This window comes from Pteropus vampyrus, unplaced genomic scaffold, assembly GCF_000151845.1.
Source record: "Pteropus vampyrus isolate Shadow unplaced genomic scaffold, Pvam_2.0 Scaffold95, whole genome shotgun sequence".
Classification (NCBI taxonomy): domain Eukaryota; kingdom Metazoa; phylum Chordata; class Mammalia; order Chiroptera; family Pteropodidae; genus Pteropus; species Pteropus vampyrus.
Genome location: NW_011888876.1, coordinates 4,378,701 through 4,403,513, shown reverse-complemented (window position 1 = coordinate 4,403,513; position 24,813 = coordinate 4,378,701). Strand labels below are relative to the sequence as shown.

The following is a 24,813-nucleotide window of genomic DNA, read 5'->3' as shown; positions in this document are numbered from 1 at the left end:
GGAGAGCGGGTCTGGGGAGACCCTAGGCCCCTTCTCTGCCCAGAGCGGCGGGCACCAGTCGCTCAGCAGGGCAGGCAATGGCCAGCCCAGGCCGCAGGGAGGCACCAAGGAGGGAGGCTGGCCATTAGAGGCCTGGGCCCGGGCCCTCACTTACGGAGCGGAAGGCGAGCTCTCACGCCGGATGAGGGTGGACAGTGGGCACCGGGGGTCCCGGGAGAGGCTCCGGCGGCCCAGGTGGGGCAGTGGCGGCCGTGGGCACACGGGAACTCCTTCACGCCACGGCGGGCGGCAGGCGGACAGTAGGCTGGCCCTGTCCAACCGTCCTCCTCCTCCCCGCCCTGGGGGGGGCCACCAGAGGCCCAATTGGTCTCTGCCCCCACGTGACTCTGCAGGCCTCTCTCCTTCTTTGTTGGTGTTTCTCTTCATTTAGGTCTCTATTTTTTTCTTCTCCTAAAAGAAGAAAAAAAATACCCCTATCTAACTGGGGGCCGCGGGTGGGGGCGGAGGCCAAGGCACTCTGGAGGCCTTGGCCAGCTGGCTGCTCCAGGCCGCTGTGGGAGCCCAGAGGCAGGGTCCCCTCGTAGGCGGGTAGGCAGCCCCGCTTGTTAGTGACTGGGTGGGAGTGGGGCCTGATTTATGGGCGGCTCCCCCACCCGGCCTGCAGCCCAGCCTCTCTCCCCTTGAATGGCTCCCTCCCTGGATCCTGGCCCGGCGGGGTCCGGTCTGGCCCAGGCATGGGAGTGGAGTCAGGTCGGGCTGGCGCGGAGGCAGGGGCATGGATGACTTGACCAGGTGGCCCTGGGACTTTGGCCTGGTCTTTTCACGCTTCCAGAAGGTGAAGAAAGGGAGAGGGGCTGGAAAGGCAAACAGGTGAGCTGACTGACCACCTTCCGTGTGCGTTCCATGCTGGCTTTCTGAATGTCACTGTCCACCGTGGGCTGCCGACGCTCCCAGTTGCTCTGTGGGAAAGTTGAGGCTGTGTCAGGTGGTTGGGTAAGGTGGCCCCGGATTGTGCCGAGTGGGTAGCTAGGCCAGGAGAGGGTAGGGCAGAGGGAGGAGGTTTTGTCTAGAAGGCCAGGCCTCCCCGCGTAGCCAGGGATGTCCCTGTCCAATCCGCAGGCCCGGACAGGGCCTGAACTGTCCTGGGCCCGTCAGGCCGAGATGGCCGCTCTGTCCTGCCCCTCTCTCGTGCATGACGCCCTCTCTTGAGCATTCCTGTGTTCATCTTACCTCCACTGAGTGCACACTAGGTGCCAGGCACAGAAGGAAAGGGACGGAAAGGGGCGAAGGCTCTGTCCTTGGAGGATTTACCCCGCCCCCAGCCATTCATCCTGGGCAGGGGGCGGGGGGCAGGGGCACAGGGGCACCTTGGGGCAATCACTGTCAAGAGCCCCCCTTTATCTCAAGAAATAGGCAAATCATACGGAACACCTCACTTGGCTTAAGATGAAAGGGATTTTTCTAGATGACCGAAACCAACTATATTTAAAACCTAGTGTGTCTTCCTCATCATGTCACTTAAAACATTTTTTTTGTCAAAGTACATACAATAATTTTGCTGACCATCAGAACTAACTGATTCTACCAATGAATATGTTCCAGTTCTACCTACAACATAATATACCATTTATGTCCCATTATGCATGACCTACTAATTATCTTTTTCAGAAGTTCTTACAAGGTACACTTCTCTTCCATGTGAATGAACCTAACTGGTCTCCCCACTTCGATGCAATGATTTTGTTTCTGGATTAATACCATGCAAATGTCCTCGCAAACACCCTGTATCACTGACATGTCACATACATGGAACAACCACAACGGTCATGGTCCTTTGTACGTCTTTTGAGGTACTTTGTGAAATGAGAACCACTTCACCTGTCTTCTTAAACAGGACAAATGGGGTCTTTTAACACCATGGTGCCGTGGAAAAAAACAGCCTCGCTTCGCCAGTCTCCTGGTGAGGCCTCGAACCCGAAGGAGAATTGCTAAGGGACCAGTGGCAGAGACTCTAAATTAAATCCCAGTGCTGCCATTTTCTAGCTCTGTGAACTGGGACCGGTCGCTTCCCGTCTCTGGGTCTCACGTCCTCTCCATAAAATGGGGACAAAAATGAGATAATACACACGCGGTGGCCGCCTGGCATGTTGTGTGTGCTCATTAAATGTTAGCAAAACACGAACGACAAGCTGAAGGACTGGCAGTCTGTCCTCAGGGCCCCTTTCTGTGTTGAGTCTGCGATCACAACATCATCCTGACACTGTTTGTCCTTCTGAGAGAGAGTGACTCACCCCATCCTGGGGAACCCTCGAGGAAAGGCTTGGGGCTGATTTATCTCTGTGTCTACAGCAGCCAGCACAGAGCGAGCGTCAGTGAGCGTTTGTTGAATGACTGCTTGGCCTCCGCACCAAAGGCCCCCACATGCTGCCCGCAGGTGCAGCGTTCTGCTGCCTGCTCCCCCTGTTCTGCTGCCCTCTCTGCAGGCAGTCAGCTGTCATTTGCCACTGCTCAGGCCGGGTGCTCCTCACCCCTCATCACCCTGTTCACTGCATCCCCTTCCTCTGTGCTGCCCCTTCTTAGCCTTCACCTATATGGGATGAGGCATGCTGGGAACGGCAAGGCCCTAACACAAAAGTGCCTCCTATATGCTGGGTCCCCTACCAACCGGTCCATACCTGTGGTCAGTCTCGAACATTCTCCACTATTTTCAGAGGTAGGTAGTATTTTCCCCTCATCTCCCCTGAGCATCATTTGAGAGATGAGGACATCTTCTCAAAGTCACAGAGCAAGGGCGTGATGAAACCAGGATTCAAATTCAGATCTAGAAGACCAGAACCTGGACTTCCCAACTCAGAGTCCTCTCCACTTGTCAGAGCCCCTGGTTGGCCTGTCTGTCCTTTCCTTCAAGCTCCAGCCCAGATGGTCCCAGGCCATGAGACCCACCCAGAGGGGAAGGAGAGGGGTATAGTCCTGACCCAGGCCGTCCCCTCCCTTCTTCCCTCCCTCCCCAAGCAAACAAAGCCCAGGGTCTCTCTTCTAAGTGGGGACTTTCCCGAAGTGCCAGGCTTGTTTCCTGGAGGTGGAACAAGGAACAAACAAACCGGAGACCCAAAAACTGAAATGGGGAGCAGAGGGACAGAATCACTCAGAAATTGAAATGAAGACGAGGAAGATGGACAGAAAAAGAAGCCATAGAGAAGTAAGACAGGAAATGAGAAAAGAGAGGAAAGGGAGACCCAGTGACAGCATAACAGATCCAGAGATGGTCAGAGAGAAACGGGGAGGAAAGGGGAGAGAGAGAGAGAGAGAGAGAGAAGGGGGCAGAGAAGGGGAGAGAGAGAGAGGAGGGGGCAGAGAAGGGGAGAGAGAGAGAGGAGGGGGCAGGGAGGGAGAGCCAGGCATGAGAGAGAAATTCAGATAGAAGAAATGGGAGAGAGACAGAGATGGAGAGATGGACGGACAGACTGAGGCAGAGAAGGAGAAAAGAGAGAGGGGCAGGGCCGGGAGCTGGAGGCAGAGGGAGTGTGGATGTGGAGACCCCTCAGAGGGCAGTAGAGGGGGTGGGGCTGCTGGCAGCAGCAGAGGCTGTTTCCGCTGCACCCCTTATCAGCCTGCTGCCAGATGTTCAGATCCGATGCCAATGTCAGAGAAGTCCATAGTGCGGGGTCAAGGCCGTGGCCAGCGGGAGCCTCAGCTGCAGTGTGGGGAGGGGGGTGGGGGGATGGCAATAGACCTGCTTGCTCTTCCCCCTCTGCCTCCTGGCTCTTTGGGCTGGACCACCTGGTGGGGGCGGGAGAGACCAGGTGCCTCTGGGGACTTCTCTAGTCTGACAGCAGGGACTTGTGGTGGCCGAGTGGGGTTCCTGGCAACACGTGGACGTGTACATCTTTGCACACTCCCACATGTGAAGCTGCACAGGGCTAAATGCGCACAGACGCAAACTCGTGTACGTGAATGCACAGAGCTCACGGTCCTGCAGGAGCTGGAGAAGTGAGGACCTGCGGCTGGCGGGCTTCCTAGGACTCGCCCTGCTCTCCTGTGAATCTGCATGCCCTGCAAGGCTGGGCCGAGGGACCCGAGACCTAGAACGTGAGGTCTGGTGGAGACCCTCGGGGGAGATGTCGGAGCTGGGTGTCTGGCGGGGCTGGGTCTCCAGCCTCGGCCCGGGCCTCTGCACCACGCTCCTGGAGCATGCAGCGCAGCTGGGGCCCCTGCCTGGGGTAGTTTATCTCACAGTGCACACGCTCGGCCCTCAAGGGGTGACCCAGCCTTGCTCCCCACATTCCTCTTCAGCCATGCAGCCGGTGGCCCCCTTCCCCCACCCCCGCCCCCCAGGCTGAGACAGGGCCTGTGCTTGGGGGTGGTCAGCAGCAACCACTCAGAGACACCCCGCTGCCCTCTGGGCCCCAGCCCTTTGCAGCCGTCTTTGCTTCTCTCTCTGCTTTCGTCTCTGAGCGTCTGTCTAATGTCGTCTCTGCCACGATGAATCTGTGCCTATCACTGTTTTGGCCTCAGTCTTCCTCTAGGAAGGTCTCAGTTTGTTTCTGTTTCAGTCTCTTAGTCTGTCTCTCTTTCGGGTCCTTGAGTGGGACCAAGTCTGGGGATACCTCTGCTCTTCTTTCTGGCTCCTAGCGACCTGCCTCAATGGGAATATATGGGAGAACCAGGCTGTGGGAAAGGGGGTGAGGGGGCAAGGGCCTGGGCAAATAGAGGCCTAAAACCCATACTGGGTGAACTGAGGCAGCCCAAGCAGCAAAAGCCCAGACCCCACCCTGCCCGCCGCCCCCCGCCACCTGCTAAGAGCCCAGGTAAGACATCCATCAGGGCCTGGAGCTGGTGGCCTCCCCTGAGCAGTAGAGAAGACTGGGGAGTAGGAGGAAGAAGCTGGGGCTGGAGGGCTCCTGGCCTGAGGGCCTCCTTCCTGTTTGTAGGGAAGTGACTGCCTCAGAAAGCTGCTCAGGGGAGAGGAGGGAGGCCATGGTGACTTCCGGAAGCTGGCCAAGGGCCCGAGGTCACCCTCCCTGTGCCCACATGGGGCTGCTGGCCCTGGCTTAAAATAGTGCAGTTCCTCTGCTGCTGCCGCTGCCGCTGCCGCTGCCGCCGGGCCCAGCCCAAACTTACAGGGCTGCTGGATGCTGCTTGTGTTGCCAGCCAAGGCCTAGGGTGGAGATTCACCCAACTATCCAACCCTCCCCAGACTGAGGCTGGAGGCTATGCCCGGACCATGCGGGTGGGGGTGGGGAGTTGCAGAGAAAGCAGGGGTTCCTGAGTCTGAAACCCTAGATTCAAGTCTCTGCTCTGACACTGACCAGCGGTGAGGTATCAGCTGGTCCATCTTATCTCCTGGAGCCTCAGTTTCCACTTATATAAGGGCCATTTATTCTAAATGAGACCACATACGTAGACTCTTCAGAATCTTGCCAGGACACAAAAAATGGGAGTTCCCTTTGCCTCTCTTGCCAGCTGTTAATCAAACTCCTCACCCTGAGGAAGGCCTCCTTGGAGCTTCCCTTAGTTTCTACACTGCTCCTAGGTGCTGAACGGGGAAGGTCTGTGGAGAGGAGCTTGCACGAGGGCAAGGATGGGGCTGTGGTCTCCATGGTGAGACTTGTTGCCAAGGGAACAAGACTCCAAGAGCCCTGGGTCTGACAGTTGGGTACTTTTGCCACAGGATCTCAGAAAGGCTGATTTTCGGTGGACCTAAAACCCTGGTGGGCAGCCAAGCCAAGGCCAGGCCAAGCCAGAGGTGGCTTCTGGCTCTGCTGGGCTCCTGCTACTGGGGTGTGAAGGGCTGCAGCTCCCCTCACCAGCTTCTTTTTATGGATTGACTTCATGGAACCCCTCCTTTGAACCAGCCACGGTGAATCCTTAAACCCCCAAGACACAGGCACGGCACTGCCATCTCTATTTATCTGTCAGGGAAAGTGAGGATCAGAGAAAGATCTACCCGGGTCAAAGTCACAAACAACTGGTAAGGGGAAGAGCTGGAGTTAAAACTCAGGTGGTGAGCCCCCCGTGTGATGTGCCTGCTGTCACACAAACTGAGGGAAGTGATCCTTGGGAGAGGGCTCCATGGAGCCACATCCAACCTGATCCCAACACCCTTCCCTGCCATCACATTTGGGGGTTTCTGGCTTCAGACTCTGACATAACCCAGCAGTAGGCACTCAACCAGTACTGGTTTATATTCATTCCTGAGGTTACGTACAAGTTATACAACCTTAGGCAAATTATTTACTGTTTCTGGCCCACGGTTTCCTTATCTGTAAAATGGGCTCATCACAGCACCAACCTCACAGAGTAGCTCTGAGGAATCAGTAATTGATTGCAGAGCAAATGCTTGGCACAGTGCTTTCCCTTGCTCTGCAATTGCTTATTATTCTTTCCTTCCAGTTTATTGCCCGACACTCAAGGAAACCAAAAGCTCACCATCAGTTAAGTAGCAATTTATAAATTTAGAGTAGTGTCCTCAATTTTATTCCATGGAACACTGTCCCAACAGAATTCTACCAGGAGGAAGAAATGTTCCATGCTCAAATACTTCTGGGTACACCCTGGGCTAAACAAAATTACAGATTCCTTCAGGCAGGACTTCTCAGAGCCTTTAAAATGCCAACGAAGGTTGAGCATCAATCAGAGGAAGGTAAGTGCAATATTTCCCAGATTTCTGGCAAATAGAACTCCCACTTCTTTTCCCATGGAGCCACCTTGTGGGTCATCTACATTCTGAGAAACCACACAGATTTGGTTCTGCAGCGTTTTATGTCTATTTGGGACAGGACTGCTTTTCAGATGTTCTTTCGCCTCTTACAAAAATTAATCCTTTATTAGTTTCATAGAGTCCTCTGTTTATTTTGTTAACAGCAAAAAAAGTTCAACCAAAGGCCGTTACTGAGCTTTGTTACAAACTCGACATTCATATTCAGCACTATTGAATTGCTAAGGCCGGGCAGGGAGGAAGCCTGTTGTAACTTTGGTATCAGATAGACCTGGATTCAAAAGCCAATTCTGCCACTTACTCATGTGTCATCTTAGGCAAATGGCTTAATTTCCTGGAGCCTCAATTTGCTTAAGAGTGAAATGGGGCTGAGACCTATGGCTTGCAGAATGGCTATGAGCATTACAGGAGACAATGCACGTAAAGCACCAATCACAGTGCCAGGCACTCACTAGGCGGTCAGCAAATGTGTTCCTTCTCCTGCTTGCACCTCTGTGTCTTATCTGTCCCCTCTTGTGGGGGCACGGAATAGTCTATTAATTAGTTCTGCAGCATTCCCTTTGTTCTAAAACCATCTCTTTCAAACCTCAAGGGCTCTCTGGTCCCTTGCGCTGAAGGAGGCTGAGGTATGGGAAGGCAGCTGGTCTTCCCCTCGTTTCACACATGAGAATTTAATAGGCTTTGATCAGACTCTCCTCAGCCTTTATCCTCCCAAACTGAGGAGCCTTCATCTTTCCCATCTGTCTTTATATAACCCTCAGCCCAAACTCTACCACTTCTCTGATCATATGAACAGTGGGACTACAGGATAGTTGGGCAGATCTGGGTTCAAGTCCCAACACTGACACTTCCTGTATGACTTTGGACACATTCCATGACTTCTCAGAGCCTCCATTTTCTCAGCTCTAGAAAACCTCATCTATTTTCCCGAAGAACAGATATTCGTCGGCTGGCCCATAGTGACACGCACTGGCAGACCATCCACCAACACACTGATATCACTAACACGCAGCTCTTTCCTGAGACTTAGCAGATGGCTTTCCTTCCCGACCTCTGAATGTGACATTCAAGGCTCCCAAGGGCTTCTTCAGCCTCAAGTCTTGCTACTCCCTTCCGTCTGCCACCATTCATGTCAGGCGATCCTGTTATGCCTAAATAGTCCACATATTATAGATTCAAACCTGTTGTTGACCCCTCTACCTGGTCTGTCCTCCTGTCTGGTGACTTGCGTCAAGGCCCACCTCCACTGCTCATCTGTGAAACCCTTCCTGAGTAGAACAAGCCACCTCCCTTTAGGCCATTACAACCCCATACACATCCTCCATCCCAACCCTGAGCCCACCGTACTGCACGGGTCTGTGTCTGCCTCTCCCGCTGGACTCACTTCCTCTAGCTGTGCCATTTTCTGGCTTGGTGGCCTTGAGCGAGTCCCTTCACCTCACTTAACCTTCGCTTCTTCATTTGTAAAATAGAGATAACAATCCTTTAAGTTTAAGGAGGTTCAGGTTTACGAAAAGTTCCAACACAGCGCCAGGCACAGAGCAGGCACCTCAGTCAGTGCTGGTTCACCGGTTCGAGCAGGTATGAGATGCTCCTCTGCCAGACCCTCAGCAGTGGGAAGTGGGTAGGTGTCAGCTACAAGCAGGAGCAACAGATCTGAAGACATGAGCTAGCTCCGTAGGACACCCCGTCGCCCCTCCCCAGAACCCAGACAAGCTTCACAGACAGATGCCATGTGCAGGATTCACATTTATTGGTTCAAATACAGTACCTAATATTGTCTAAACATGCATTTCACACTAATTGGTCACATTTCCACAGGTAGTCAATTCACAGAAAAGGGCCCATCCCTTGCCAGCTGGCAGGGTGGGAGGTAGCAGAGGGCCTGGGTAGCCTGCAGAGCCCGCCAACTGTCATTTGGTCATGCAGGGTTGATGGAGCCAGGCTGGCGGGCAGCCCTTGGCCGGCCCTTTGGGGACAAGGGCTCAGAGACATCCGTTTACTTGATTCCTACACAGGACTGTGGGTAGAGGTGGACCTAGGATAGGTCGCCCAGTGCTAGGCTCATGGATTCATGTGCCACCAGAGCCCCTGACGGTGGGGTAGTGGGAGGCGGTGCTTCCTGTGCCCTGAATCATAGGAAGGAAAAGGAGGCCTCTTCAAGGGGGTGGCTGGTCCCCGGCTGGGCAGGTGTGGAGGACTCCCCAGACATGGCCCAGACATCACAACGCACCCACAAGCCCCTATCGCAGGCCTGGGATGGCAACACAGACAAAAACACCAACACGCCAGGGCGGGCAGGGTTTCTCTCCCCACAGAAACACGTAAACAGAGCAGGAGCTGCAGTGTTCTTTTCCCACAGGATTTCTCAGAGAGGAATCGACCAGGATGTCAAGAGGTAGTTTTTTTTTTTTTTTTTCTTTTTCATGGAAATTTGAATCAACAACATTATCACCTATTATAAGACGTTTCAGAGAAAGAAAACAATGGTCACCAAAGAGCAAAAATGACACTCTGGCTGGCAGGGCTGGCTCCAGGATATGGAAGACCAGCCTCCACCAGTAACATAACTTTTTTCCTGGGCTTGGAGCAAGCTCCGGCCTGACTCACAGCTTTGCTTTGAGCCTGCAACTGATTCCTAGGCAGGCTGGGGCCCATTTAGGGCTGCAGGCCCGTAGGAGGCAGGCCATACAGGGACTGGATTTGGCTGAGGGACCAGGTGTCTCATGAGCCGGTAGAGGCAGGGCCACTGTGGCTCATGTTCCAGGACAGCCAGAAGTCTTCCGGGCTCACAGCGGCCCAGGTCTGGCCAAAGAGGAAGGCCCAGCTCATTCCCAGATGTGTTATGCTCTCTGGGGCTCCTGCCTCTGAGGAAAAGAGTCTGGGTCTGGCTCCCAAGCCCAGAAAAGAAGCTGTTGCTTGTGGCAGCCAAGAGAGGGGTTTCTGGGGACCCTGTAATTAAATACACATCCCTGAGCTGTGGCCCTAGAAACCCTTGTCTCAAGGCTAACCAGTTTCCAGCACCTGGTGGAATGATTGCCGTTTCTCATCCTGAGACACAGATAAAACATCATTTCACAGACACTGGACATTGATGCTTCAAGCTGAGGAAAAAGGGAGGAACGATACCTGCAGGTAGAGGGGAGTGCAGGGGGATGCTCATGGATCAAGTTGGGGAACGTAAGAGTAGTGGGTTTTTTGCTTAGCTTTTTGTTTTGGGGTTTTGTTTTTGTTTTGTTTTTTTTTTTTGGTTTTGTTTTTTACTTTAAAAAATCAATAAAGAAAATAAAAGAGCTAGTCTGAAAGACTGGATTTCTTAAAACAATTGCAAAAGTTTAAAAAGCAACAAGGAAAAAAGACAAAGATCAGGGGCCCAGAGCTAAAGACTTGGAACCGCTGCTCAACTTCCTGCCCTACTGGGAGGCCAGGGGCCCTTTACCTTGGCCAGCCTTGGACTTGACTTAGATGTTGTCCATGCTAGGGTTATCTGTTTCCATCTGTCTCAAGCCCCAGGAAATCGAGAACAAACTAAGGTAAAAAATGGGTAGTAGAGCAAGGCAGCTAGCTCAGAGAGCCCAAGATTGTAAGGACCTGGTGACATATTGGCCACTGCGGGTACTCACTTCCCTGAGAAGGGGTGGCAGGTTCGTGTAGAGTGAGTGGCCACTGGGTTGCCATAAAGATCTCTAGGTTCCCTCTATCCCTCCTTTGGTTCTGCAGAACAGGATGGGTCGGCGGGGGCGGGGATTCCTGCCTGCAGGCTTCTATTCCTAGAGGTTCGCCCACCTCACTCACGGGCCGGGCGTGGGGGCTGGGTGTCTGAGCCAGGTGGAGTGCTTTGAGACAGGTTCTGGGGAGCTTCTCCAGAATGAGGGCAAGACGACCAAACCTTGTGAAAGACGCCACCCGTCTACAAAGGAGCCAGAGAGCATAAGTTGTAGGTAAAGTTCCAAGATCCCAAACTTTTGTCTTGGGTCAAGAAAACATTCAAAGGGAAAGAAAGGGAAAAGCTTGTATGTTTCAACACAGTGCAAGGAGGTGGGATTCTCCTTGACCACAGAGCTTTCAGGGTCATATTTTTATGGTGGAAAAATTCTCACTCAAAGTGAGTGCTGTTGGTGGCAGCGGATCAGAGAGGACAGAAGAGAGGGGAATTAAGAGACCACATGCATGACTTTTCTTCTTCCACTAGCAAAAAGGCTACCTGTTAACCAGACATTATGGGAAGAAAGGCAAAACACAAATACATCAAACCACCCCCTCCAACCTTTCTCTGTGTCCTTCAAACCAAATTCACAAATACATCTAGTGGTTGACCTAATGTCTCCACACTGCTAGCTACACTCCTACCTTCTCCTCGTAATACCTGAGTTTGCAATGCAACACATTCACTTTACCCTGTTTAAAAAAAGCCCACATCATAAAAGGACCGGGTGCAGAAGACGTTAAAGGCGGCCACAGGTCAGGCTCTGGCTCAGAACACACGGCCACTTGGCTCAGAGATTCTGCAGGGCTGTCGGCAATGAATGGGCTCTTTGTTCTGTGGAATCTGCTGCAAACATTTGTAAAAATGGATTTGTACAATGGCAACTTGCAGAACCTTTCCCCCCTCCACAAATTAACAACTTGCTCTGTTTAATGCTGTATTACTGGAGAGACATGTTCTTGCCTCATCAGAGAGCAATTTCCTTTGACACCCAAACACAACCGCTAAAATGTTTAATTTAAGAGAAAAGTCATCTAAAAAAAAAAAAATAATTTGACAGACTGAGATCTAAGCAAAGAAAGATACTGCACACAAGAGCCGTCCTGGAGAAGGGGTCTCTGATATGTGTCTCTCCTGCGTTGAGGAAAGCAGCTCGGAGTCTGACCTGTGACCAAAGAATGTGATCTAGTTGGTTAAAGAAAACAGGGAAACAAAAATACTGTGAACTGAGAAATAAACAGATACACACACAAATCTTCCCACTGACATGTGGAAACCGTTCTGGTTAGAGCTTTTCCTGAGGAACACACCTTTCTTTCTCAGAGCAGTTGGGGGACTGGCACTGAGGAGTAATGCTCTGAGTTTTAGATCCATCAAGGGACAAAGTCATCACTCTGCTGGTACCCGTAACATTTCAGTGGAAGGAAAACTTTAAGATCTGACGCAGACCACCCGGTCTGCACATCACGTGGTGGCCCACTGGTCAGTTTGCTAGGCTGAGCTGGGAAGAGAGCAAATGGCCTTTGACAAAACATGCAGGAGGTACTAAAGGCCCCTCAAATCCACCCATGGACACACCCCTCTGGTCTGTCGGCTGCGAGGTACCTGGGTGTAGGCGGGGACAACCGCAGTAGTAAGGCAGAGAAGGAAGAAGCACCTGAGAGTTCCAAGACCGATATGATGTGGCCACTGGCCAAAGCCAAGAGGGTCAGGGACACCTTCTGGGACTAGGTGGGGCAGGGAGCAAAAGAACAAGGGGTCCGGGCCGTACCTGCAGAGGGGGCAGCCAGACCCTTAGAACATGAGGTAGTTTAAAGCCCCCTCCCTTCCAGGTGCTTGGGACAGCCCTCCGGGCCTCGGGCAGCCAGGCTGCTGGTGCTCCAAGGGGCTGCTGGTGCTCCAAGGGGCAGCTGGGCCACTCCAGCCTCGGGCTTTCAGTTCTGGGGGAACCCAGTCTTGTTTCGGAACGATTAGGAGAACTTGGAGTAGAATGTAAGGGCAAAAATTCTGGTCAGCGGATGGGTGAAGAGTCCTCCACTGTTTGAAAGAGAAACTAGACTGCAGGTTTTAGATTCAGTCCTGGGGTGGGATGCGGTGGGGTGGGGGAGGAACAGAGAACTCCAAAGGAGGAGTGTTTATTCTTTCAGCAGTCTGAACTTTGTCCCACTCCCCCTTTAAGAAAGCAAGGCGAAAGGAGAATAAATCAGTACGGGGCACCAGGATTCAGAGCATGACATTTTGTTCAGCTGTTTTTTTAGAGGGCCAATAGGAAGTCAAATTTGTAAAGGAGAGGCAGGGAGTCTAGGAAGGTGGGCCTTGCCTTGGTCCATCTGCGTAAGGAAACTAGGTAGCTGTGAGCCCCAAGGGAGCTGGCAGGCAAGTCCCAAGGATTACATTATGGCCAGGACTCTGCCTGGATGAAAGTTGCCGGTGGCAGAAATTGACAGCGGGGGTTCAGATGGTGGGAGGGAGGCCGCACAGAGAGGTGTGAGATCAGAAATCCTCCCCACTGAGGACTCGTCTGGAGGGAGGACACCTAATTTAGATTTGGTCACTGTGCCCCGCTCTCTCACCCTCCATGCTCTCCAAAGAAAAGAGATGGCTTCGATCCCCGTCTCCCGCCCTACTCCACTGTCTCGCCCGCGTCGCTCAGTGAACCTCCTAATACCGCTTTGCCCTTCTATGCTGTGTGCTTTTACCTGGCAATTCTGTGGCTAGAAAAAGGCAGTTTGCTCTCTGACAGACAAATGTATGAGTCTGCTGAGAACACGTGGAAAAAGCAGGGATGGCCACACCCCTCCCTTTCCACTGAGGTAGTCGTCGTCAACATTATGGAACTAGTCATTTCGGCCCCATCCCACCCTCCCTCAAAATACAAAAGAACTATCTCTAAACAATGACAACACTGTAACATTAAACATCTTCACATTCTGTAAACTGCAAGGAAATGCATCGGCTGCATTCACACAAAAGCATGTGCATCATGTTGAAGGCCATACATTCAACTCTGTCGTGAAATAAATATATAGAAAAATGAGCTTAAAAAAACAGACAAACAAACAAAAACTCTTCCTGCTATGGAGGCAACTGGAAACACTGCTCCACAGCCTCCACGCTGGTCTCTCTGGCTCTTTCTGCTGGAGCCTGTCCTGCCCACCCAAGGCTTTGTGGCTGGCCTGAGGAGGGGCGCTGGGGACAGGTCATTCCTTGCCCGCACTCGTCTTGCAGGAATGCAGCACCACCTTAAAGAGGAGGGGCAGCTGCTCCAAGGGAACGTTCACCATTTTTCCTGGGGACAAGGTGGGAAAAGAAGAGTTAGCGGTGACTGCTGATGGAAGAGCCTATCTGTCTCCTCTTGGGTTGGTGAAGGGAGAATGTCACCTTTTTGAGTAGCTGGGGCAAGAAAAGTGCCAGGAGCATCACACAGGTCAGATGGGCTAATGTCCTGACACCCGGGCCCGTTCTGGTGCCCTAGGGATTCTAGTGATGGTGCAAGCTATCATCACGGCCACCGTCCAGGGGATACTTGCATTACCTCATTTAACTCTCACAATATTTCTGTGTGGCAGATATTACTTTTTATCCCTATTTTACAGATGAGGAACCTGAAACTGAGAGGTATTCCTAGATGCTCTGTTAGAGCTAAAATACCATGAGAAACTTATATCCTGTTCTTTTCTTTCCTGATAGAGTCTCTAGCATTCTATAAAACATTGCTCTTCATAGTAGTATGATGGGTTAATAAGAGTACTGAGGGGAAAAGGAGATGGAGGTGTCACAGGGGCAAATACATTGAGAAATTCAGGGTTAAAAAAGGTATACAGGTTTCTCTGTTGGAGGACTTCTCAGAGTACTCAATGCTCTCTGTAAACAGCTCTGGCTGTGGTTCTCTCCTCCCTGACAGTACCTCAGACTGACCTGGGGAGTTAAAAAAATACCGATGCCCAGGCCACACTCCATACCAATTAAAGCAGACTCTAGAGGTACCACGCAAGCACAGGTAGTTTTAAAAAGCTTCCCAGGAGTTTCAAAGTGCTTCCTGGGTCAAGAATCCAGCTCTGTGGGGGGAATTGGGCATAGTTACTGACTTCTCTTTATTTCAGAGAGCACCTGATTAACATCTAGTTTGGTACAACATAGTTTTGAAAATGCTGAGACATAAATATCGAAATATTCCTAAAATTCCAAAAGTTTAGGTCTGGTTCACATCTGCTAGTTTACTTTAGGCCCAAAAAGTAGAACAAAAATTGTTCTGTCAAATAGAAAAATTTTTTCCTTCAAAACTGTGTTGAATTTGACAGGAACAATCTCAATCTAGAAGTCACGTTTCTGAGCTGCCCCTCAGTATGTGCTGGGTAACTAATAACATGAATCTTTACCAAATGAAGTAACGTAATAACAACCAACACCAAGATTTTATATTTCAATGGACCTATTAAATGTCAAGAAGCTCAGATGGGGATCAAGACCACAAAACAAAAATTCCTTTACAAACATAAGATTTTTGATAATTATTTTAAAGATATTGCTTTAAATGAATGATCCCCTAAAACCTTTAGGCAATTCTAGGAAATGAAGTTAATTTTTAAAATTGAGATATAATTTTTCATTCACATACCATAAAATCCACCCTTTTATAGTAAACGATTCAGGAAATGTAGTTAATTTGAGAAACTCTGAGCCTGTTTCTCCAACCACAGAATGGCTATAATATCACCAACCTTCCAGATTGTTCTGAGATTAAATGATACATAAGACTTAAAACGTATTAAATCCTAAGGAAATGTCAGATTCTCTTCCCTATAAACACAACACAAACTTCTCGTTATAATACAACTTTGCTGAGGGCAAGGGTAGGAGTGCTTTTATGCAGCTAGTGATGGGCCTGGAACAAGCATCCTGAAAACACTGCTTGCTGCCTTCTCTTCACCAGATCTTCTCTTCACAAATCTAAGAGAAACAAGAAAGGGCTGGAAGCCCAGCAGCCAGAATGTTACCTGCAATATATCGAATCTCGGGTAAGCACATCATGAGGTCAGGAAAGCGGTTGGGCTGATGTGTATATTTATATTCGGTGAAATCCTGGCAAATGTACCAATATCGCTTGTTCAGCTGTTCCAGCTGTGAGGCACTGGCCAGACCCCTGATATCTGTGAAGAAAATCACATAGGAAGTGGGAGAGGCTTCCTAATATGGAAGAAACACCACCTCCTTGAATAGGTGCATCTTAAAAGTCATTAAATGTCACAACGGGACCTTTTTTCTTTCTGACATGGAGGAAACAAAGTTCTGGATAAGGGAAAACAGATAAAGAAGGAAAAAATTATACAGGACAATCACTAGACTGAGCCCCTCGAGGGCTAGGCTGCATCTTTCTGAACTTCATACCCAGCTCCCAGCACAGGGCTTGGCCTAAAGCAGGCACCAGTAGATGATGAACAACTGACTGAATAATCTACTTTTCCTAATTTATCCTTCACAATCTTTAAATGTGCCCTTTGCCAGAGTCCATCAGAAACCTTGCTGATACCTACACATTCATGCTTGTACATGTACTCACACACGGTCTCCTGTGTTTCTGCTTGTACCCCTCTGTCTGGGATGTCACTCAGTTTCTTCTATAGAGGTTTCTCTCGCATTTCTTTACAACCCCCCCAACCTGCCCTTTTTATATACAGAATATAGGTATTCTATATATAAACCTTACGCAGTCTTTGAGGCCCAGCTTGGATTACTCCTCCAAGTAGTTGCTACTGATCTCCCCCCATGTGAAGCTCAAGTAATGTGTCATGTGCCATCATAGTATATTTCTTGAGGCCAGGGACCTGGGGTCTAATTTTTTTTCAATGTCTTTAATGCTCACCACAGGGCCTGGCCTAGAGGCGGCACACAGAACGCCAGATAAATGCATGAATGGTGCAGAAGCAGGAGGAAGAGGTTTGGCCAGTGTGAGCAAAGAGGAGGGGACCCAGAGTCTCCGGACTGAGTATGGAACAGAGCACTTATAATGACGCAGGCGGCGAAACGGCCCAATTCCACTCTGAGAGTAAAGCACTCACATGCTACTTTCGAAAAAAACAACACAACTTCTCCTTCACACTCTGGTTACCAGCAGCTACCAAGGGCCACTTTGCTGGTAACTCTCCACATAGCCCACATCCAGCACATCTAACTAAAAGCCATGCTTGACATGCGTGTGAGTTTTTGTGCACCCCCACTCTGCCTTGAAGGGACTGTCAGAACCACTGCCAGCCTGTCGCAGAGGCCTTATCTCTGATAGTTTCATCAGTCACTCTGCTCTTCTTCAGTCACCGGTAAACTTGGTACATATTTTAAATGACGCATGTACTGTCCTTGGTGTCTGCGTTTAAATGCATTGAAACTGACTAAACAAAGCGAATCCTCTTCCTTCCGCTATGAGTTATAGAGACTGTGGCATTTAGGTTTGAAGAAAAACTTAAGAGCATGCCCTGCACTATAGAAGGGCAGGATGATGATGAGGGGAGCACAGGCCTTCCAAGATTAGTACCCACATGGTGCGTCAGACTCTGTGTGAACAGTCCTGAGGGTAAAGGGAGCATGAAACATGAGGGCGAATGTTCACTGGCCAAACAAACAAACAAACAAAAAAACAAACAAAAACCCCTTCTTCCCACCCTCCAAGCCACTCACCTTGATTTAAGAAGTTAATTGCTTTCATGCAAGCATACTCCTCATTGCTAACCTTTAGCTGATGGAACTTGTGATACAGATAGATAAGCCGCTCGATCACCTCCATCCCTTCATCACTAAATCTGGGGAACAGACACAGGGGTTAGCAGTGGGCTCTGACACCAGTGGAGGTCAGAGGAGGGAAGACAGAGGTCTCCTACAGCTCCTTAAGACATCTAACGTAGGAAAGAGAATGGGGGAAATGGAATCCAGAACTGTTTATGAAGCACAGCTCATACAAGCTGTTGGTCCCAAGGTCAAGTGGGGTCAATCAAATCTAAGGTCAAATTCAGCTCCATCACATGAAATCTACCAGACCTTGGGAAAGTCATTTGACCCCTCTAAGCTTTGAGGTCCTCCTCTATACAATAATGCTTGCCTGCTTGGGGTAACAAGTGCCAAAGGAGGTTTGGGATGTAAATGTGAGGAAATATGACATTATTAATATACTCCTACTGTTGAGATGCGGCCTGCAGTGTCAGTGGTGGCTGCCATGGTGACTCTATGCCACAATGCAGAAAAGGCTGTGGATCGTATTTGTTTCGGCTCACGTTTCCAGCAGGGCTGAGGTTAGGCGCAGTGAAAATTTTTACTGATATCCCTGACTTTGTCTAGGAAGGGAGGGAAACAATAACTGAGCCTCCGTGCCACGCCAGTCTCTGTGCTGCGCACTTGATGTGCATTATCTCATTTAATTTTCTCAGTCCTATGGGCTAGGTGAGATTATCAACACCACTGCACAGATGAGAAAATGAAGTTCAAAGAAGAGAAGGGACCGGTCCACAAGCTTGCAGCTAGTTAGTGGCAGAGCTAGAACCTGGAATCTGGTCTACCTCCCCAAGGCCTTGGCTTTCCCAATATCTAAGGTGGCACCCCCTAGCAGAGAAGACTCAATGCTCCTTTCTTGGGATTAGCAGTAAGCTCCTTGAGGAAAGACCAAGTTTTAGGCAAAGGAGCCCCAGGCTGGGGGACTAATACTCTGGGTCATAGTGGGGAATGTCTCATGTCAGAGATGAGATACCATCAAATCAAGGACGCAAAGGTTTAATGAGGAAGCAGGCAATTATGAAAGCTGAGGTCAGGCCCAGCCTCTGCTCTTCCGGGAGTGGGCTGGACTGTGGGCCAAGGTGAGCTCCAGACAGGCCTTAGATACAGCTCAGTCACACAGAGATGCTCGGCCCAGAACTGCTTCCTGGTGATTAGGTTCAGATCTGGGAGCTGCAGCTCAGTGCCAGGCAAGAAGGCCCTAACTGGGTAGGACCCAGAATACCTGCAGATGCACTACTGCTTTCTGTTTTGACTGTGAGGCTTTGCAAGGGCTTGGCTTCCTGGACAAGCCGGATATTTCCCTTCACCTGGGAAAGCCGGGCTCTGGCTGGGGTCAGAGGCACCTGCACCTCGCAAGCACCAGGGGGAGCTGCAGAGCAGCTCCTGGCAATCGGAGCTCTGACCATCTGCCTCAAGGCTGGCTCCCAGTCAGACAGAGCTGGGGCTTCTTTTAGCCTGCTGATCTGAGCTACCATGGCTGACTCTGTTTCTCTCTGCTCCTGGCCCACTGGCTTTTACAACTTTATTGATATTTTCCCAGACTGGCTGACAGACAAATTTATACTGAATAACCACTATAAATAACTTTACCTACCATTCTACCACTTATTGAGTGTTCACACCTTGCCAGGCACTTAGTTAAATATTCTATATACATTATTTCACTGGATACTCCCAATAAATGACCCAAATGGATGTTATAATCTTCTTCGCTCACATGCAGAAACAAAGCTCAGAGGTTATTTACTGTGCCCTTACTACATTCTTAGTTTACTCTCCTGACAACTTTCGAGATTAGTAATGTCACCTTGTTAGGGATGAGGAAGCAGAAGATGCCTTCCCCAAGGTTTATAGTCCGTTTTCTACTTCTAAGCCTGTCACTCTCTCAGCACTACACCATCTCCCCTTGTCTGTAACTGGTAACTGGGGAAGGCTACCACATGCTGCCACAGGACTGCAGGAGCTCTCTGTTCCACGGCAACAGCCCAGGGCCCAACCCAGAGCGAGTGCTGAGTTTCTCAGCGCACAGATCTGCCCTGTGGAGCTCCTGTTAGGAGACTCGTGCCCTGGGGTGCAGGTCACTCCTCATCACAGTACTTGGTTGGCTATTTCTGTCCTCGAGAGGAAAGGGTCTTCAGCGCAAATTCCCTCTAGTGTCTGCTTGGAGGGGTGAGGCAGAGACGGAGTCATCCAGGTAGGGCACAGCAAAGGGGGATGCAGTGTCAGCATCTGTCTGGTGGCGGTGTAGCAAGCGAAGATAACACTCTCTCCCTTAATCAGCAACCTCTCGCCCCAAGTGCTCACTCTGGCACTGCAGAGTCTGCAGGTGTGTGGCTGTCAGCCAGACCCCTGGCCAGGAGTGCCAAACCTACTCCTGGCCGAGTCTTGACCTGAGGGGCACAGAGGAGCTCCCGAGTGCCTGGCCTGAGCATATGCCCCAGATCTGCCCTTTCTCTTGGGGAGAGCACATATCTCTTTTCCAAATTTCTTAGGACAGGCTACCATCACGGACCCCTGGCAGTGGGGGGTGGGGGGGTCTGGCAGCTAGCCCAGCAGCCCCCACTCAGTCTCCACAGTCTGACTGCAAAGCTTTCTTCCACAGCCCGCATCCCACCCCTTGATAAACAAACTGTTCTCTGTCCCATGGGCCTGCTTCCTCCAGCAGCCGTGCCTCCTCCACATCAGCCCACTCCACAGTTCTAACGCCCCTGTATTCCCGTCTACAAGTTATCAGCATTCAAAGCCAGAAAGTTGGACAAACACACCCATTCTTCTTCTAGGTTCTCATTACGCAAGCATGCTAGGACAAGGAAAACATTCCTGCCAGGATTCCCCAAACCACTGGACCATTCAGTCAGCAATTGAAGCTGACACTATATAAGTTATGTCCCATTAAGGGGGCTGAGAGGCCCAGTTGTCTCTTTTTCATTCATCTAAATGCACCTACCCCCAGGAGCAGTCATCAGCCACAACGGTAGAGGAACTGCCATCTTGGTACCCACATCAGACTCCAAGATGAAAAGTACCAGGGCACATTCCAGAAAGTCGAACTTTCCAGAAGGCTAGAGACTTTAGCACAGGGTAATGGCGAAGAGCCTGGCTTTGGAGCACAAAAGATCTAGGTCATAAACTTAACTCCATCTCTTTCTAGCTTTGTAGCCTTGAGTTTTCGCCTCTTTGAACCTCATGTTCCTCATCTGTAGAGCAGGGATAGTGTGAGTATAGCCTCGTAGGGTGGTGGTGAGGCCTAAACAAATAATGTTTGCAAAGCACTTAAGATGGAATTTAGCACAATAAACAGTCTATAATCCTTAGCTATTATCATTATTAATAGCATCGATACCATCACTCCCACTACCACAGAAAAAAGAAAAGACTGTGTGTGTTTCCTGAACCTTACAGCCGGGTCTGAGCGGGAAGCTGGGAGGAAATTTCCAGAGATCTGGCAGAAATGGAGCTAATGCTCACGAGGCAGAAGTGCCCATTAAAGCCCATCCAGTGCAAGGCATCTTCTCCTGCGAGTGAAGGAGTCTTGATTAGGGCCAGGAGCAGTCGCTGGCTGGTGCTACAATCTGCTTTAAATCAAATTCACCCAGCTCACTGTCTGATAACAGCCTGATTAAGGAAAATGGGCACCATAAATTTGATTCGATATTTGAGAAGAGAAAAGGAGGGGGTCATGTATCATCCGGGAAAAGCCTTTTCATGACAGCAGGAACTCACTTGCACTCAAGAGCTGTGAAAAAGTAAAGGCATCTGGGGGAGTGGGAGTAACGCGGGGGCAGGCAAGGTAGGGAAGAGCTACGGCCAATTACAGACTCCACGCCCTGGGTTTCCAGCAGAGTGGAGACTGCTTTACAGCGATGAACCTGGTTCTGGAGGTTTTCATAGTTCCATTTCCTCTGACCTCTTGGGCAGTTCTACATGCATCTCAGACTCAACAGACCCCAAATCAAACTCGGAGTGAGTGGCTCATCTCTCAGCTTGTTCTTCCCAGCTCCATTATTTTGGCTAAGACAACTGGTCTGGTGGCCAGTCTCTTTCCACTCACTGAAGTCTCACTGACTTTGCCACATCTTAAGTCTGTGCTACTCTCTCTACTCAGCGACACAGTCACTGCCGCTTTGTCCAGGCCTTGTTTCCTTTTAGCTGAGCTATCGAACGGCCACCTATTCAGATGCTGTCCTCTAGCCCTGTCCGTGTCAATCCATCCCGAGCTATACAGCCACAGAGATTTTTCTAAAATGCAATCTGACCGTGTCATTGCTCCACTTAAAAATGTCCCATGACAATACTATTTAGACAAAATCCAAATCCTTTCGATTGGCATTCGCGCGCCTTCATGACCTGTCCTTTCCGCAGCCTTCTCTCCAGCCACTTCTTCCCTGATCTCTCTCAGGTACACTCTCTCTGTTCCCTAATCCACGGCACTGCCTTTGGTTCTCCGCAAAAAGCGACCATCTCGGATCTCTAACTTCCAGGACTTTGTGTAATTCTCCCGTGTTCAGCCTGTTCTCTATAATCTACCTAGAAAACTCCCACTTCAAGGTACAGCTCAAATGTCTTCCTCTGGCAAGCATTCCTTGATTACGCAAGTAGAATAACTCACTCCCTAGTCTATGCTTGCAGTCCCTCACATGCCCCTCGATCTCCACCAATATCACCCTAGACCATAGGTTGTATTTCCTTCTATTTGCCTCCCAATCCCCCTAAACCAAAAATAGGGGCTCTCATCTCAGTCAGAAACCACGTCTGCATCGTCTGTACTCCCAGCACCCCTTCCCCACAGCATACAAGCAGGTGCTCGGTAAATGGGCCTGGACTCAGAACTAACATGCTGAAGTCTAACCTGCATTTTTCCATTGAAGGCTTCCACAGTACAGTAAGAGTCCTAACAAAAAAAATCTGCTTTTTTATCCTCAAACCCATTTGAGAGCTCAGCTGCAACTGATGTGTTTGAGTCAGCATTTTGATGAACTTTCTGCGACGATGGAAACGTTGTGGATCTGCACTGTCCAGTAGAGCAGCCGCTAGCCACAGGTAGCTACTGAGCACTTGAAAGGTGGTTTGTGTAAGCGAGGAACTGAATTTTTAATTTCATTTAATTTTAATTAATTAAAATTTTAAAAGTCCCCTGAGGCTAGTGGCTACTACAATGAACAATGCAGCTCTAGATTCTCCTCAGATGGGAGCCTTCCTAGGAAATAAAAATTCCCTTGCTAATTCAGCTGTTACTGGCCCCTGCCTTGTTCTTGGGGTGGATGGGATTAGACACACCGGGGTGGGGTGCCTTATGAAGCTCAAAACCAGAGAGGCGCCACATGACCAGTGGTCGCTTCCACTGCAAAAGGCCTGGGAAAACCCATCACTCTACAGAGAGTGGAGCCCACCGGCTGAGGCCGACTCTGGAGGCAGTCCCAGGCTGCACTGGTAGATTCCTGCTGGGCCAGCTCTGCAAACCCTGGTGATATTAGAGCAGGCTGACTGCTATCCAAACACTCAGCCCAGAGTTACAGAGTCGGAGATAGGAATTTGATGGAAACAATGAATTAGAGGCTCAAGACAAGGGGTTAGGTCATTTGCAAAATCAGATAGCTCTGTTTACAGGACGAAGTGTCAGCTGGGTTCAAAACTCTGTCATATAGATCACTCTGAAGCCAGTAAACATCACTAAAAAGGAAAAATTAGAAAACCAGAAGAGAAAGTCAACACCCAGACTCCTCCCTCCCTCAGCTGTGCACAGGGCCCTCGAGGGTTTGGGGTTTTGCTTTTAGCCAAAGTCTCGGCCTGTCTTGATGCCATGTGATTGGGTGCCAGAGGGAGGTGTACCCCAGTCCTGTTTATAGAAGTGTGGGAGCTGGTACCTCACCCTCTCCAGCTTTCATCAGTGGGGGCACTTTTTCTTCCCTCTTTCTTGGTGCTCTAGAATCTCATGCTTTCCGTTATTTTAAACTGTCCAATAAAGATGAATTACTGAAATGTCTATTTAAATATGATTTAAGAGTCTATGGCCATGCTACTCTGAACAAGCCTGATCCCATCTGATCTCGGAAGCTAAGCAGGGTCGGGCCTGGTTAGTACTTGGATGGGAGACCACCTAGGAAGACCGGGTGCTATAGGCGTAAAAAATTTTTAAAGATAAATAAATAAGGGATTGTAAGCTGACAAGGTCCTTGTAATTTGTGAAGTCAACCAAGGGCTGCCTCGCCTAAAAATATATATATGTGATTTAAGCTATATTTTTCACATGGATAAATTAATAAGCCGGAAAAGTTGTATCAACATCACTTTGTCCTGATTTGGGGGTGTCACCACGTGCTCCAGGTCTCCAAAGTGAGTGAATAAAAGATCTGTTCTACGGAGGGAAGTTAGAAGGATCCCGGCCAGCTGGGATGAGACTTTATGCTAGAAAACATCAAGGAGAACAACAGTCTCTCAGCCCCATGCTCTTAGCATCTCAGATGCACTGAAAGAGCCTAAGCTCTGCAGTTGGGCAGGTCTCTCTGACCTTTAGTTTTCTCATTTATAAAATAAACATAACCACGCCTATAATGCTGGAGTCTTGAGAAATAAGACAATCATATAAAATACTAAGCCCGTGCCTGGCACACAGTAGGTACCACAGTGACTTCTAGGTCTTGTTCTCAGATTGTAAACTATAGCTCAGAGGCCCTCACTTTATAAGTGAAGTTTAGATTTTTGTTTTTCCCAGATATCTTATCTTACCTCAGTAATCCACATGTGATAAAGGTAACAGCTTAGCACTCTGCTACGCTTTGCTGCACAATATCATTTATTTCTCACAACTACCTTTCTGGGGAGGTTATCATCCCATTTGTTGTTTGTATTGATATTATACCATTTTATAAATTCAGAACCTGAGGATCACAGACTTGAGCAAGGTTACAAAACTAGTCAATGGCAGTGTGAAGATTCAGATCTAACCCTGTATGGCTTTAATGCCCAACCTCTGGAGTGCCAGGCAACTCTGCCGCTTTGCAGGAATGACAATGAATGGGGCGGGGGTGGGTGGGGACTGACAACTGGTTGCTGGGGAACTCCTTCCCAGCCAGGAGCCCTCACCTGTGCAGTTCTTCATCAGAGGGTGAGTACTTGGCGGTGACGTCAGCCAGCTCCCCGAAGATCTGCTTGCTGTAAACGGTGAGGGAGGACAGCAGGATTAATTCCTGCCACGTGGAGCTCAGGAGGCACGTGTAATCCTTGATTGAGAGCTCGCAGAAGAAAGGCAGTTTCTTGATCCAGGCAATCTGCCTAAAGAGCAGCTCATCGGCCAGGCGGCAGAGCAGCGCAAACAACTCTGCCTGGGTCACAGTGTATCTAGGGGCAGGGACAGGAGCAAGTCACTTCCAGTGGCAGAGGGTGAGGATCGGGGGCACAGGGAGAGGGTATGCCCAAGGGCACAAAGAGTCTGGCAGTGGGCTCCTTGCCCTTGACCATGGATCCCAGCTCCGTTCAATTCAGTCTAATGATAAAAGGGCAGGGCTGGGGCCAGCAGCAAGTTCAGGCCTGAAGAGACGGTTTGGTGAGAAAAGGTTGCTGGGAAGAAAGGAGGCTTAGAAATTTGTACAATTAGCAGGGAACATGACTTTGAATGTTGGTGTCCACTAAC

The 24,813-nt window shown here is 49.9% G+C and overlaps 1 protein-coding gene and 1 non-coding gene across 4 annotated transcripts in view; one reads left to right on the top strand and one right to left on the bottom strand.

Moving 5' to 3' along the window:
- Positions 1-8,449: 8,449 nt before the first annotated feature.
- Positions 8,450-24,813, bottom strand: part of NR6A1 (nuclear receptor subfamily 6 group A member 1) — a 193,150-nt gene continuing 176,786 nt past the window's right edge. For all 3 annotated transcript variants that reach the window (XM_011364302.2, XM_011364304.2, XM_023533081.1), the window contains 4 exons: positions 24,267-24,521; positions 17,097-17,218; positions 15,422-15,574; positions 8,450-13,713 (listed from right to left, as the gene is read on the bottom strand). In XM_011364302.2, coding sequence (XP_011362604.1) covers positions 13,625-13,713; positions 15,422-15,574; positions 17,097-17,218; positions 24,267-24,521 — 619 coding nt within the window. In that variant the 3' untranslated portion in view covers positions 8,450-13,624. The remainder of the gene's footprint in view (positions 13,714-15,421; positions 15,575-17,096; positions 17,219-24,266; positions 24,522-24,813) is intronic.
- On the top strand, positions 23,187-23,305 carry LOC111742480. The gene has a single exon (XR_002781355.1). It is a non-coding gene; the product is annotated as a 5S ribosomal RNA (ribosomal RNA).